The 14,546-nt window shown below is 41.5% G+C and overlaps 2 protein-coding genes across 2 annotated transcripts in view; both read left to right on the top strand.

The window, feature by feature from the left end:
* Window positions 1-13,557, top strand: part of CCPG1 (cell cycle progression 1) — a 47,395-nt gene extending 33,838 nt beyond the window's left edge. The window contains exon 12 of the mRNA XM_054214974.1: window positions 13,440-13,557. Within this exon, the coding sequence (XP_054070949.1) occupies window positions 13,440-13,486 (47 nt within the window). The 3' untranslated portion in view covers window positions 13,487-13,557. The remainder of the gene's footprint in view (window positions 1-13,439) is intronic.
* On the top strand, window positions 62-670 carry LOC128915109 (protein PIGBOS1-like). The gene has a single exon (XM_054214982.1). It carries the CDS (start codon window positions 62-64, stop codon window positions 218-220), a length of 159 nt encoding a protein of 52 aa, XP_054070957.1. The 3' UTR covers window positions 221-670.
* Window positions 13,558-14,546: the final 989 nt, after the last annotated feature.

The raw sequence follows: 14,546 nt of genomic DNA, 5'->3' as shown, positions 1-14,546 counted from the left end.
CGCGGAGCGGCCGCGGCGCCTCACGCTCGTGTTCGCGGGTGCGGTAGCGCCGCCTGCCGCCATGTGGGGGCGGCTGCCTCTGCCTCAGGTGGCCCTGGCTGTGGCGCTCGGCGTGGCCAGCGGCCTCTACATCTACCGGCCCGTCTTCCAGCCGCCCCCGCAGCCCCCCGACGGCGCGGCGGGGCCGCCGGCGGACGCCGTGCCGGCGAAGAGGCCGTGAGGGAGTCGTGTGAGCCGCGCCGTTCCCCGGTACCGCCTGGCAGCCCGGACCTGTGCGCCCCCCCCGGCAGAGAAAATGGCGCCCAAGCATCTCAGCGTTCGTCGCCTGCCGGGGAACGTCCCTCCGGCGGCGGGCGCCAGCCGTGGCCATCCCCAGCAGCCGCCTCGGCAGCCCAGCCCGGCCTCGCAGCACCCCGCCGGCTGGAGGTGTACCTGCGGACCTGGTGTGACCGGTACCGGCCTGTCCCGGCGTGAACGTTGACATTCGTATAAAATCCTGAATGTTTAAAGGGTTGTCTTCGCGTCTGAGTTTAAATAACCAGTGGGGAACTGGAAAAAGAAAGGCGCTGTTGCACGGTTACACTTCATGGTGTTTTCTGTTTTGTTTTTTTTTTTTTTTTTTGCTTGCCTCTGATCTGATCCTCCAAGCGATAAATATTGTTTTTATCTACTTGTCACGGTTTCAGTTCTTAATACTTCAGTTCTGTTGGGGAATGCAGTTGTACTGATGGCTGAGGAGGGAACTGCACCCAGCTTTGGTGTCCTTGGCTTACACTCATACCTGTACGTGCATACACACGCGGACCACAGAATGAGCCTGGAGTGACAATTTAAGAGATAAGGTTGCCTGAAAGTCAGGTTGTACTTGGAGAAGTGCTTCAGCGTGTAGCTGTATTAATCTTGCAATATCTGACAAAAGAGAACAGAATCCGAGCTTCAGGGAAACTACAGCAGTAGATACTTCACGACTTTAGTAATTCTAGAAAGAAGCCAAAACCTGCAGATCTGGGGAGGAACTTCTTTCAGGTTTTAGTTTTAACACAAGATCTTGTTTGGACAGCATGAGGGAAGAAAGCCTTTCCCCGGATGTGCTTTTATTTAAAGCCAGGAACGATGCGCTGGCTGGAGGCAGTGGACAGACCCCAGAGGAGCTGAGAGGAGAGGACAGCAGCAGAAGCTGGATGGGGAGCTGCAGCTGAGCGTGATAAATCTGGTTTGGGCACGAGGAAATGCCACAAGGGTGAAATGAGAGCAACCGCAACTGCTGTGGGGGACTCCAGCAGCTTCCTCTGTTTACAAGACCATTAAAAGGCTATTTTGAAAAGGTATAACTGAAGTCTAGTAGGCACTTTTCTAAGCGTAATTACTGGAAGTTTGTCCACAAAGGTGGCAGTTAATTTTGAAAAGTCTCAGGAAAGAGGATGCCTGAACTGATGCAGAGGGAAGGGGTTATTGATGCCGCTAAGCTTGCTGAATTCTGGAGACATTTTAAAGCGGGTTTATTTTTGAGAGAGCACCATGTGCTTCCCTCCCGGGAGGGGGGCAGCCAGCAGGCGGCAGAGATGCCTCGCTGAACCCGCATTACCTGGCACGACGTATTGTCCCTTCAAAACCTGTTTTGCCTCTCGCGAATTTTTATTAAAACGATGTATGAGCTTCCAGGGGAGCGAGGAGGAGGACGACCGAAGAGCCGGCCTCTTTAATTAAAACCGCCCTTCCAAATGAGCACAGCGAGCGGCAGGAGGCAGCGCCGCTCCCGCCCCTACCTCGGCCCTTACGGGAAGTGATGTTGCCTTGACGGAAAAGGCACGTTTGCAGCCCAAAAAAAGGCAGGCGCGGAGGGACGCGGCGCTGCGGGAGCCCCGGTGGCGGGGGGAGGCGAGCAGGTAGGGGGGCGGCGAGCCGGGGTGGGGGGCGGTTGGATGCACGGGGGGGCTTCAGAGCAACGCCTCCGCTGCGGAAGGAGTTAAATCATCTCGGGGCGAGTGGTTTGGGCAGGGAACTGGGAATACTGGGGGGTGGGGAGGGCAGAGGTGATTTCCCTGTGCTGCAGAGCGGGGCAGCGTCCCGGGCTGCTGGCACCTCTCTCCCGGCGCTGCTGCCCTGAACACGAGCACACAAATAGTCCCTCTCGGGCCTTGACATGTAGCAGCTGTCGGACCTGCAAGTTTCCCACCGCTCCGCGCATGCGTTTCTTTTGCAAAACTGAAAAGTGGATTGCATGTCTGGGTGTTTTTTGTTTTTTTTTTTTCGATTTTAAAAAAAGCCTTTAAAATGGTAAATTGTTGAGGGAGCACTGTAAGTGTGTTTTATCTGTTTAGCCAGTACTTAAATCATGTATTTGAGTATGAACAGATCTGTTGCTCCTTTCTGAACACTGCAGGTTTGTCTGACAGTCTGCTTGCTGAGAGGGTTCAGGAGGTCTCTTCAGCCTGATTTGTAATGCTTGGGCTAAACTAACGCTTTGATGATCTTGGATCTAAAGAAAGCTAAATCCATCAGAAAAACGTCTTGGTTTTTCTAGCTCTGTAAGTAACTAGATTATATTCATATATAAGTGGTATTTTTTTACAGTGCTAGCAAAGTTCAAAGGACATGCCTAGAACAGTGAAAACCACCCAACTTTATTTTTTATCTCTCCTTAGAGATGCATCAGGTGTATTTTGAGCTTTCTGATCCTATGACTCCTGAAACACTTTCCTTAATGATTACTGCGTATGAGTTTTTCATCAGGATAACACATATGCATGTTTGGAGTTCTGCAAAGTGATGTTTCTCTATGCTTACCATTTTTATTGAAACTCTACAAAACCTTTATTGATTTCCACACATAAAATGCATTAGCAGCACGAATCAGTTTCTAAAGTCTATTCTGCCTGCCTTTTCTTGGAAACTTATTCTTACATAGACTTGTCTGCTCAGCCCTTTTTTCTTTTCATAGACTTACACTACTTCTGTGACTGTCCCAGTTATTTTCCAGCCAGGGAAAAGCATATAATACAATATGCATTTCAAATGTTGATACGTAACTGTAGGAATAGTACTTTGATGTTAAATGGATGTCTGAAAAGCATGATTAAAAAGATGGAAAAAGAACAGCATGTTCCTGTGTTTCTAGTTCAGGGTTCTAATTTTACGTCTACTTAATCTCTTGCACAAAGGAGTGCTGGGTGGGGGGAATGTGCTACAACTTAATGTATTTTATTTTTCCAGTTAATAAAATTTCTCATCTGCAACCAGATATCTATAGCCAGATTGTAATTTTGTTTTTATCACTATCATTAAACATGGGAACACATTATTTTATCACTTGACTACACATTTCCTTTTCTTTCAAAGAGAAGATTGGTGAGATAAAAGAATTTTTAACTAGCTTTTAGCATTTACAGAAACAAGTATTATGAGCAATAATCCTTGTGTGTCTTCTTTGGATTCTTGGTTGTTCTGTTACCACCAGGTATCTGCTGTGCGGGCATAATGACCATTGATTAGTCTTGCTGGTTTTCAGCATAACCCTGGACTTGCAGGTCAACACCATTACTAATAACAGTCTGTCATGGTTAGCAGAGGGCTAGCAAGAATTTAATTTAGAAACAGGCAAAATTGGCACTAGAGATGGAATATAAGGAATGACAACTCCTTTTTGCCATTAATGTCTCAGCAGATAATTATAACAAAGTGCTCTCTTCTGTATTAAAGCTGTGTTATTGTATTCCACTGCACATGTGATCTGATCCTGCAGATAGTTAAGTTTGTTCTTCAGTAATTTCAAAGGGTTACTTACATATTTATAGCTAAGCATTTGCTGGGCTGGGCATGTCAAGTGCACAAGGACTTGCTTTTGCTCCTCTTCTCTTGCAGATACCACTTATGCTGGAGACACAATCGTGTTTACAGAACTGACTTCAAATAATGGCTGAAAAGTTGTTTAAGTGCAGCATAGTTTAAGAGAACTTATCTAAAAGGCAGCTTTTTATAGCAGCTACACTCCCCCCCCCCATTTATACAAATATATTCCCAACCAATCTTCCTCTGGGAATAGCATCTGGTTATGAGATTTCTTTTCCCCATTTCTTTTTTTGGTCTTCGTCTGAAAACAGCATCACTGTTGGGAGGCAGGACTAACTTGAACCACATTAAATCAGCTGAGATCATACCCTTTTATCTCTAGTGACGGTAAAACCATAGTGAATGAGAAGTCCTAGCCCCTAATTTCTTTCCTGGAACATCCTTGTATTGTTTTGTTTTCATACATAATACAACAGAATTTACTTTTGATTATTGTAGTGCGTAGTCTCAATGTCTGTCATTTATTTTCCAAGCTAATAAGCTTTGAAGATTAAGTTATGGCATATAGATTAAAATATGACATATAACCAGCACAGCTTTTTCCTCTGATGTTGCTGTGGCTTCAAGGGGTTGAAAATACTCTGATATGTGTATAGCAGTTTTGCATAATACCAGGTGTTGGAATCCTTTTCACATACTGGCCAGCACTTTGGAGCTGACCTGACAAGTTCTTCTGTATTTTAAAATACCGCAGGGGGAAAAAAAGCAAATGTCCTTGCTTTTACCACTCTGAAGATAGTATCAAAGCGTAAACCAATGCAGTGCTATTTTCCTGAGTTTGCAAATCCATTTCCCATAGCTGTTCTCTTTCTTTCTGTCTGATTCTTTTACTGATGAGAAATGTGTAAGACTAAACCATATTAGAAGGCAGCACTTCTGGAACACAGTGTGAAGACTGGTAGTAAGATAGGAAAGGGGCAGGAAGCAGCAATGAAGATACAAGCTTAGTAGGAGGAGTACAGCTTTTCTAGAAATTTATGGTTTGCAGTGGAAAAACGAAGTTGGTAGATATATGAGCAGTGTTTTGAAATTAAAAGTTAAATTTATGGGCACTTGCAAATAGTATTTTGAAAATCACTCTACGCTTCTGCAGTGATTCTTTGTGCAAAAAGAGTTACGTGAATGAAAGGACTGTAAGGAATATACCTAGCTGAAATATTTTGTATGCAAATAAAACACTGGATGGGTAAAGGACAACTGCTACAAAAATCAAGTAGCAGATTCCAGATTAACTTTGGAGTTTATGATTGCAGTTTTGCAGCTGGCCATTTCAGTTGAAAAGGTGATAAAAGGATAAAGAAATAGATAGCAAAATAGTTCGGTATTACTCAGGATTCCTTTTTTTTTTTTCCGTTCGGGTAAGGTGAGAGCTCCATGGCAGAAGTAATGCCTTTTATTAGACCAACTTATGTTGTTGAAAAGGGTATGTGAGCTTTCAGATATATAAGCCTCTTTCAGGTTTGAATTAGAAACAGCAGAATAAAAAAAAAAACCCTGAAAACAATTGATACACGATCTTTACAGTACTTCTGTTAAGCATATTAACCCATAAGGCAGCATATGCAGGCTTTGAGCAGCCTGGTCTAGTGGGAGGTGTCCCTGCGCATGGCAGGGGATTGGAACTAGATGATCTTTAAGATCCCTTCCAACCCAAACCATTCTATGATTCTATATGTCATTAGAAGGTGATGAAGGTTCTCTTGCAGAAGTACTACTGTTTTAAAGGTGTCCTCCCATTTCTAATTAAACACTTCAAAATGACAGTGCTGCCATGGTAGCTGCTATACAACCATAAGAGTCAACAGCACGTGCTGGCTAAAGTCGACCAAGTTTCACTCTGAGGGCCCATCTCATTATTTTCGTAACTGTTGGATATTTCATTTGGTTCTTGTTGCTCTGTGAACTGAAAAGGAAGAAAACAATTCTTTCCACTAACATCCCTGGGGAACGGGAATATTTCAGGGAACTATCAGTACTAGACTGAAGGCATTTATTAGTGATAAGGACTAATAAAGCATGTATGTTAGGTAGGAGGAAAAGAAAAGTTGATTCATTTCTATGATTAAAAAATGGACGTTTTCTGGTTTTCTTGTATGTCCCTGCCAGTCTTGCAAGTATAATATTTTATACTAGTAGTTGCTGAGGGAGATTACATTCCTCCTGGAAATCCCTGCTGATAATTGCGTGACTAGCATGGACCATGATGCATTTTGAAAACTTCAGGATATCACTCAAAGCTAGCAGTCGTGGGAGTTGCTGGTGCCGTGAAACTGTTTTATGTGAGGTTTGCATGAGAGATGAATCGCTGTTATAGTTATTGCCAATGGGTGGTGCTTTCCCAGTCTACTTTGAAGCCTAGCTAACATTCAGAATGTGGATTATAGCAAAAAAGGATTTTTTTGGTGGTGTTTTGTTTTTTTAATTGCAAATGTTAATCATAATTCCCCTCCCCTTCCTTGTTTGGTTCCAAACCAAACTTTATGCGTGACTGAATGTAACCCAAAATACAGGTATCGGGTTAGGTTCTAGCCCTGCTAGTATCATCCATTTGCAACAGAGTGTTTCTCATCCAGCAGTTTTAAGATCCTGTGCACGTAACAGCACATGCTCTGCTGACTTTCTCCTCTAACAATGATTCAACTTGGCAGGTCTTTTCTGCTGGGGCATGAACTGTCTGGCTATACTTAATTTTTCCATATTCTTTCTTGCATTAGAATGGTGTCAGGATAAACATATCTGTACAGAGATGGTGTCATCCAAGTTTGAAGACAGTACTGTCTGAATTTGATTGTATTTCTTCTGAATTTGATAGCAAAACTCATAATTTTAGTTCAGACAAAAGTAGCTCTAAGTTGGAACTGTTAAAGTGGTATTTTTATAAATGTTCTTTATCTGTGAAGTAAAAGAGGTGACTATAAATATTTATTTGATAGTTTTCTAGAATTGTCATTTTGGATATAGTACCCAATGCACAGGACAGGGGCTGAGATCCTGCTGTGTGTCAGTAGAAGCTGAAGAGTAGGCTTTGGAAGACCTATGAAAAGAACATGTTGCAACAGTAGAATCATGATTTCTAGTAGGTTTAAAAACAAAACAAAACACAACCTCCCCCCCCCCAAAATCGAGCTGCTAATACAGTGAAATTCAACTAGGTTTTATTCTATTAACTTTTTAATAACAGATGTGTTTAAATTTAATTTGCTTTTAAACAGAAAATGTCTTTAAGTCCAAATTGAAAGTAAATGTAAAATTGAATGATTGTGACAGTACGTGCTGCGGCTAGTCTGGAGCAATTTGGCCAGCTAGTGGGTGTCCTATTTAGACCTGAAAACCTGTAACTGCTGGCTTTCAGTGTAGGTGTGCATCTGACCCTTTCCTTTATCCCACTGCCGATTTTTCACAAAGTGTATAGGAAACTTCACATCTTTGTGGGGTCTTCCCCTCTGTGAAGGAGTGCTAAAACTGATCAACAGATTCAAATGTTGGGGGAGAAGGCAGAAATGAGAGAAATTCTGTGTCTCTGCCCCTCTCTCTTTGGTTCCTTAGGAAGCCAGGCTAAGAGGCAAGTCCTCATTTCAGCTTTGTTTTTTGCATTGCAAATTTGGAGCTTTGCTCCAAGAAGCCCTTATAGCATTTGCAATCGCCAGTGTGGTGTGTTGAGCCTTAGGAAATTTTTCTTCAGCCTAGCATCCTGAGGGATCATGAGGAGTGGGAGCAGTAACATTTTTTGTAACTGGGAGTTGCACAGGGAGTGGAATAGGGCCAATGGAACTGAAAGACCGATTTTGGTAATGTCCTCCAGAACCACTACCTCTACAAGCCCACTCATTCCTCTTGCACGTTCTGCAGGCAATAAGATCAGCCAGTCAGTTTAGTCATACAAAGGGAGTCACAGAATAATTGTGGAAATGAAGGAGCTCTAATGTTAATGATGTTCATGGTTTAAGAAATGGTAGAGGAGAATAATAGGCATCACAGGTGTTTAGTTAGGTTTCATATGCTTCATTGCGTGGAAGATCAAACAGTAATATAGGACAAAAGGAATACTTTGCTGTAGCTGAGAAGAGGCACAATTCTCTATCTGTCAAATAGTGCAAATAACTACCCTTTCAGTTTTTCCTCCTGAGAGCAAATCTCAAATGGAAAAGACACTGTTGTCAGCTTATGGGGAGAATGAAGGACCACTTGTCCTATTAAGTAGATTTACAAAAGATGTGAACAGGGTCGTCTTGTGCTGGAAAGAAAGCCCAGCTGCGTCCAAATTGTAACTCTGCTGAGATCAGTTACAAAAAGCAGTGTGTTTTACTTGGCAATGACATTGTGTATCAGGTCATGCAAAGAAGAAATGCATATCAATTAAGCTTAAGCATGTATAAAAATATGAAAGCAACTTTCAAAAATGTATTAATTTTGCAAGATTGTAAAACACTGAAAACGCTTTCTAAGGAAGCTGTAGCACACGTTTCCTTTACATCAGTACAACAGCTTCCTGTAAAGCTACTACATTTTTTTAATTAAAAAAATACACTTAGTTATCAACCCTTTTAATATGTAGATAAAGATCATTGATCTAAAATGAGATTTGTGACTCTTCAGACAGTGACATCAGATTATTAGTGTGTTTTTACAGCTTCTTGCCAAAACGCAGGGACACCTGTATCCCTATGCATTACTGTCCTAGGTTACTCTTTTCATGCACTCAGGCACCCACTTCATCAGTTTTACAAAACGTGGAACCAACATACATCTCACAGAAGAGCCGTAGCATGTTGAGTAATTCATGCATCTTTAGGTTAGATATTCCTCTTTTGAGTACAGATGATGTATTTTGAATAGTGTGAATGTTGCCAAAATATCTTTTCCTACACGCAAAAGGATCAAATTTGTTCCTTTCAGTCAAAATGAATAATCATGTTTATTCTTACACTAACACATTTTATTACCATTTTAAATACAGAAATTTTTATTTAGCATTTCTTGATGCTTAACACCTTGTACATGGACAATGTATTTTTTTTTATTTTCTTTCTAATATTTCACAACCGTAATAAGAGAGAGAGAATCTGATTTAGGAATTTTTTTTTTTTTTTTTCTCCCTTTTCTTCAGGTCTGGAGCAAGCACCTACGCTTTTGGCTTTGCTTTAGTGTAAACTGTGCCTACACTGACATTAATATAGTGTTGTGGTGGCAGTAAACTTGTAGTTCAACAGAATTGACAAATCAATTAGATCCACTTGTTTGGGATAATTTTACTAGTCTTCTCTGAGATACTAACAGGTTCTTCAAATATAAGCAATTTTTTTTTTTCAGGAAGCAATCTTTTGATGTTTTTACTGTGAAAAAGATGACAGAGTTTGGTCTAAAGTTTGTCAAAATGCTGATGTTGAGGGCCCAATTACTGGGAAGGATTCCTGTATTTGGCAGTATGATGTTCCATGAAGACAAAATTGATGCTTTTAATTTGTTGATTATTTTGATGTTAACTTTTTCTTATTCTTGAAGAGACCCTGGTAACTCTTGGAAGTTCTTTGTCTGGAGCCTGTCTTGGAGGGGACTATTTTTAAGAAGCTCTTTTCTGTGTAAAATGCTACTGACCTTAAACATACCAATACTTTATCTCTTCCAATGCTAAAAGAAAGCTCTGTCACCATTACTAGAAACTGCCTGGTTTCTAGTTGAGCTTATAGTTGAAAGAACAAAACATGAAAGTTTTACTTTAATCTAGAGTATTACTAAATACTTAGCAGATGTGCCTTTTGGGTAGCAGGAAAGCCTGCCTGACCTACTTTCATTTTAATCACTGAAGGGGTATTCCATGATTTGATGCTGGCAAAGTTCAGCTATCACATTTGTGGTGTGAAAGCTGATCTTCTGAGCGTGGGTTGCCTTTTCTTTCTGTTTTTCTTGGAAGGATATTAGTGAGAGGAAAGAAGAAAAAAATCAATATAAAGGATTTCGTCTCCTCCTTCTAGGTCTTTTTAGTTTTGTCTTGAAGTATTGGCATGTTACTGCATTTATGGACTGCTGCGGCAGTAAGTAGCAAGCTCATTCATATGACAGCTGGTCAATTTTCCTTTGCAGCACATCTCATCAGCCCCTCTAATTTTTTCCAGAGTGTCTTTTCATGAGAAGATGAATCTCTTTCAAGGAAACAACTATTAATTCAGTCTTACAGTTGTAGGAATCTGCCTCTACCAATTAATATGTTCATATTTTGCCTATTTACTTTTTTCTCACCTCTTCTTTTTGTATTTTGTAGGGTATTTCTCTCACTGTGAAATAATTGCTGTATAGCACATTTTCTGGCTTTTCTTGAAGTTTGCCAGCATATAAGTGAATCAGTTCATAGGCAGTGTGTCCCAGTGGCTGCTTTTCCCCCTCTTGCATTTTTTAAGTTTCCTCTTTGATTGCCAGTAGAAATTTTGTGGCACAGGTAAGATTTGTGGATGCTAAGAAATAACATTACCCTTGTCTGCCTGCTGGCTGGTTTTCATTCCATAGCCTTGCAGGCCATCTGTCGAATGCACATGTAAATACTATGGCTGTTTGTAAGGGCATGGTGAGCTTTAAGGGTGTGTTGGAAAAAGCCATTAACTGGTCAGAGTGCTGAAGAAGCAACCTCCAACAGAATTGGGTAGGTAGGGCATGGGGAGAGTGGAGGCAGTTGACACTGATGTTAGGCACAGCTTTTGGCTTTGAAAAGAGAGATGAGCTGTTCTGTAGCATTATCTGAAATGGACTGTTGCAAGATCCTCCTCTTCCCCTATTTCTGTCTCCAGTGCCAGATGTCTTAATTCCCGCAAGAACCATGGTCAGACAGGTAACAATCCAGCATTTTCCTCTAGGGGAAACACCTGCTACAGGGCAGTGTGGACACTTGCAGCTTTTCTCAAGAGCATGGAATGTATGAAGGCAAATATGCTGATGCTTGTGATAAATAATGTTACACACTGTACACTGTGTTGGACTCTCCTCAAAATTCCTCCTAGATCAGTTTTACAAGAAGGCCATAAATTCCATGCATTCGGGTCATGCCCATACAACCTGTTCATAAAACTTGCTCATAAAAACAGAGGGAAGATTTAGTAACTAAATAGGTGGCCATTCCTTTGTAGAGCTGTAGCTTCAAAAACTACGTTTCACAGTTTCAGAACTTTACTGGTGTAATTTTGATCCCCTACATAAGCTTAGAAAATGTCCAAGCTCTTATAACCCCCTAAGATTCGGGTAGCAGTGAGAGGAAGGTGTACCTTGGGCTGGCTGCAGTGGTTCCTGTTCCAGCTGCTGCCGTACTGTTTGCGTGCGCTTCCTGCCACCGCAGTAGGGTTGGCTCAGCTGTTTGTGCAGCCTTTGCTGAGATGCCGCAAATGTGTTTGTTTAAAAACAGAGACTTTAAGTAACCAAACATTGATTCCTCCCAGTTTGTAAACTGAGGCCCCTCTGTTTTGGTACTAACTCTGCAGTTTGAAATCAACATAACTTCACCCTCAGGAAATAAGCTTTATTTCAGCTGTACCTTCCTAGCAAGGTCTTACTGTTTTGGATAAAACCCTTTCCTGGAAGGGGGAAGGGAAAGCTAGTTGGTATTCCTCACACCAACTTGGTAAGAGGAAAGTTAAGCAGCCTCATTTCATCCTGAAATCAAAAGCTGAAGTCTGGGAATTATTTATGAATTGTTTTTCCCCTTAAAGATGGCAAAAATCTTACTGCGTGGGAGAGTTTGAACTCCATTTACATTGCGGGTTGAGACATCCAGACAGGCAGTTTGTGTTTAGTGTGTGTAGCCATCATGCAGGGCTGTTTGCAACACGGCAGAAGGGTTGTTGCTTTGTCTGTCAACACTTCTTATCCTGTTCCTCCTTCTGCACTCAGGAGCAGTTACCAGAAATTCTTGGGTATTTGTGGTCTGAATGTTTCTTCACAGCAAGCAAATGGGCCGGTATCGATCAGGGAAACGGTTAAAGATTAAAAATGTTCACGTTGCTGAAAATTGAACCAAAACTTTTTTATTGCATGTGGGAGCAAAAAAGGGACTTCTTTATTCTTTGGAAACTGTGGTGGAATTTATAGAAGATTGGAATGAGCCAAGAATGGGTAGAGTTTTAAAAATTATAACCTGTAACAAAATGTCAAAGAAATGGGTTATAGTTAAATCTGGAAAAATGCTAAGGCAGGGCATGAAAAATTGTTCCACCACAGATAGTTCTTTGCCAGCTCTGTATAATAGAACTTGGACGTTTACTGGGGAAAGGGCAATAAAAATTGCTTTTATTCACAGGAAAGAAGGCGAGATAGTTGAGCACTGAAACAAGTGAATTAAGGAGCTTGCAGAGTTGTTGTTACTGGTAGACGAATGCATTAAGGATACGTTAAATGTGGTAGCAGGCTGTCTGCAGCACTTCTTAAATGATAAGGCTGTAGAGTAGTCGTAGAAACCTTCCCAATTTCCTTTCTTACTTCTCTGCTCTTGAAACACTGTGAGGAAAGAAACCGAGACAAGAAAGGGTTGTGCAAGGCAAGCCATCTTCTGTAAAAGCTCACATCTCTTAAATCTTACACGGCGAGTGCAAACCTCGCATTGTCCACACCTTTCAGTCCTCTACTGTTAGCATTTGTAATGTCAGGGGTGTTTGTGAGAGGGGACGAGGCCTCGTGGTGACTGCAGGCGGCTGTGTGGTTCCTCTGTCATCCCTTGGACCCAGCGCAGGGACCTCCATCCAGCAAGTGCCTTGGTGCAGACACCAGTGCCGTAACCTGGCTGGGCACGTGAATCTTGCCTCTTGCGTGCCTGTGTTAACAGGTTCTGATGAACGGACTCATCGTTGAGGAAGAGTTGGTTTACACGTTAAATCAGTAACTTTATTTCCTTGAAATTATTTAAATGTTTAAAATGTCTGTATGCATCTCTTAGGACTGGGCGGGGGCTTGCAGATTTAGCTGCAGTGGTTCAGAAAGTTTCTGGCAACATCTTAATGCTGGTCTTCTGTTGGAGCTTGTTGCCATGAGAAGCAGTTCAGCAGAAGGGGCTGGACATGGATGCCCACAAAGCCCCGTGGTACTACTGCCGCTCCCCTCCCAAATCCTTCCAGCTCTTCCTCACGTGGTCTCACTCGTGTCTGTGCCAATTTTGTTATCGGTAACTTTTTCTGCCGTCTGTAAAGGCATAAAATAAAACTAGGCTCACAACTGAAATTCTCCATTAGGTTTTGGGAGCTTTTGATGCTCAGCGTGTTTCATTATAGCAGGCTACTGCGTTTGCTGTATTTTATTTTATTTTTTTGTGATGAAACATACTGCAACTTCCTCTCCCTGTGACAAGAAGGAGGAGGGTCAGTAGTTTACGCAAAGGCTCAATGTTTGTTACCTGGTTTAGGGAGATCTGGTTAACTGCATTGCTTAGTTTTAAAAGAAGGAAAAGAGATCACTTGATCGGTGAGCGAAGCCACATGACAAGCAGCTGAATGTAATTAGGTGGGTAGGGTGGTTGTGTGGGGCTGGCAGCTTGGCACGTCAGTGTGAATTTTAGAGCTGCTATTCTGAACTACGCTATATTTGTTTTTATTTTCTTTCTCTGCTGACACTACCTACAGATGAGAAACGGCTCTTTTTGTATGACTATGGTATTCAAGAGATCTGAACTCTGTCAGGAAAATCGTCACTGAAGGACCCTTGGAAAACTACAGATCCATTTGCAGCTGTTAAGCATAGGTATGTAAACACTTTCTCTTGTTTTATTTATTTTTATAAGATTTATTACATTGTTTTCCTTGAGCTGACAGTTGTTGCGTGCCAACTGTTCCTCTGTTAAGAGCTTTGAAATAATGTTGCTGTACTGTTGACAAACTGCCTGAAATATTTTGATTTTGAGAGACAGTTCAGCATTGCTGCACCCTCATGTTCTAGAGGAGAAAGTAAACTTAAAACTGGGAAGTATACTGGCTTACATAAAACAGGCTTTGGGTTGAAATGACAAAACTGCAGCTTTTTGGTATGTCTTTGGTCATTGCTTTTCACAAAGACATTGGTCAGATTTAAAGACAAGCCTGGGTAAGTTTATCAATAAGATTAAAACAAATGATTGCAGTGCCCAGTGCCTGGATTCAGTAACCATATATGCCCTTTCCAAGTCATCAGACTATATTTCTTTCAGTGTTAAGTCAAACTTGTTCTACAGTTAGGTGGAATTAGACCTTTGATAGTAAAGTGTACCGCACAAATAACGTTTCATAATACAGAACAAAGTAACTCAGTATTTTTAAATGTGGTACTGCTTGAACTTTTTCCCCATCTATTTATTCCCGTGTTCTCATTAACATATAAAGATAAATTATACTTAATAAAACAGTCCTTTAGAATGGTGGTTTTTTTAACTGAGTTGCGCACCCACGTGTTTGTTCTCATGTATACTAAATGTATTGATGATAAAAGGAATAAAAGTGGTGTGTTGCACAGTCTGTTATTTTTAATTAGCAAAAGCAATTGGACTGCAAGGAACCACGAGAGCTCATCTAGTTCTCATTCCTTGTTCAATCATATAGTAATGGTTTCAGTCTTAAAATTAATTATGGTAAAGGCAATCTGGGGGGTGGGATGTTATTACCGTGTTTTGTATCTTCTCTGGAAGAAACTCAAAATGTATGTGCCCATCTGACTAGGTCATTCCTTGCCATCCCAAGCATGAATTCGTAATCAGGCAT

The sequence above is a fragment of the Rissa tridactyla genome, chromosome 9 (assembly GCF_028500815.1).
Source record: "Rissa tridactyla isolate bRisTri1 chromosome 9, bRisTri1.patW.cur.20221130, whole genome shotgun sequence".
In the NCBI taxonomy this organism is placed as follows: Eukaryota; Metazoa; Chordata; class Aves; order Charadriiformes; family Laridae; genus Rissa; species Rissa tridactyla.
The sequence above is the reverse complement of the archived record's forward strand: the minus strand, read 5'-3'. Positions and strand labels throughout refer to the sequence as shown.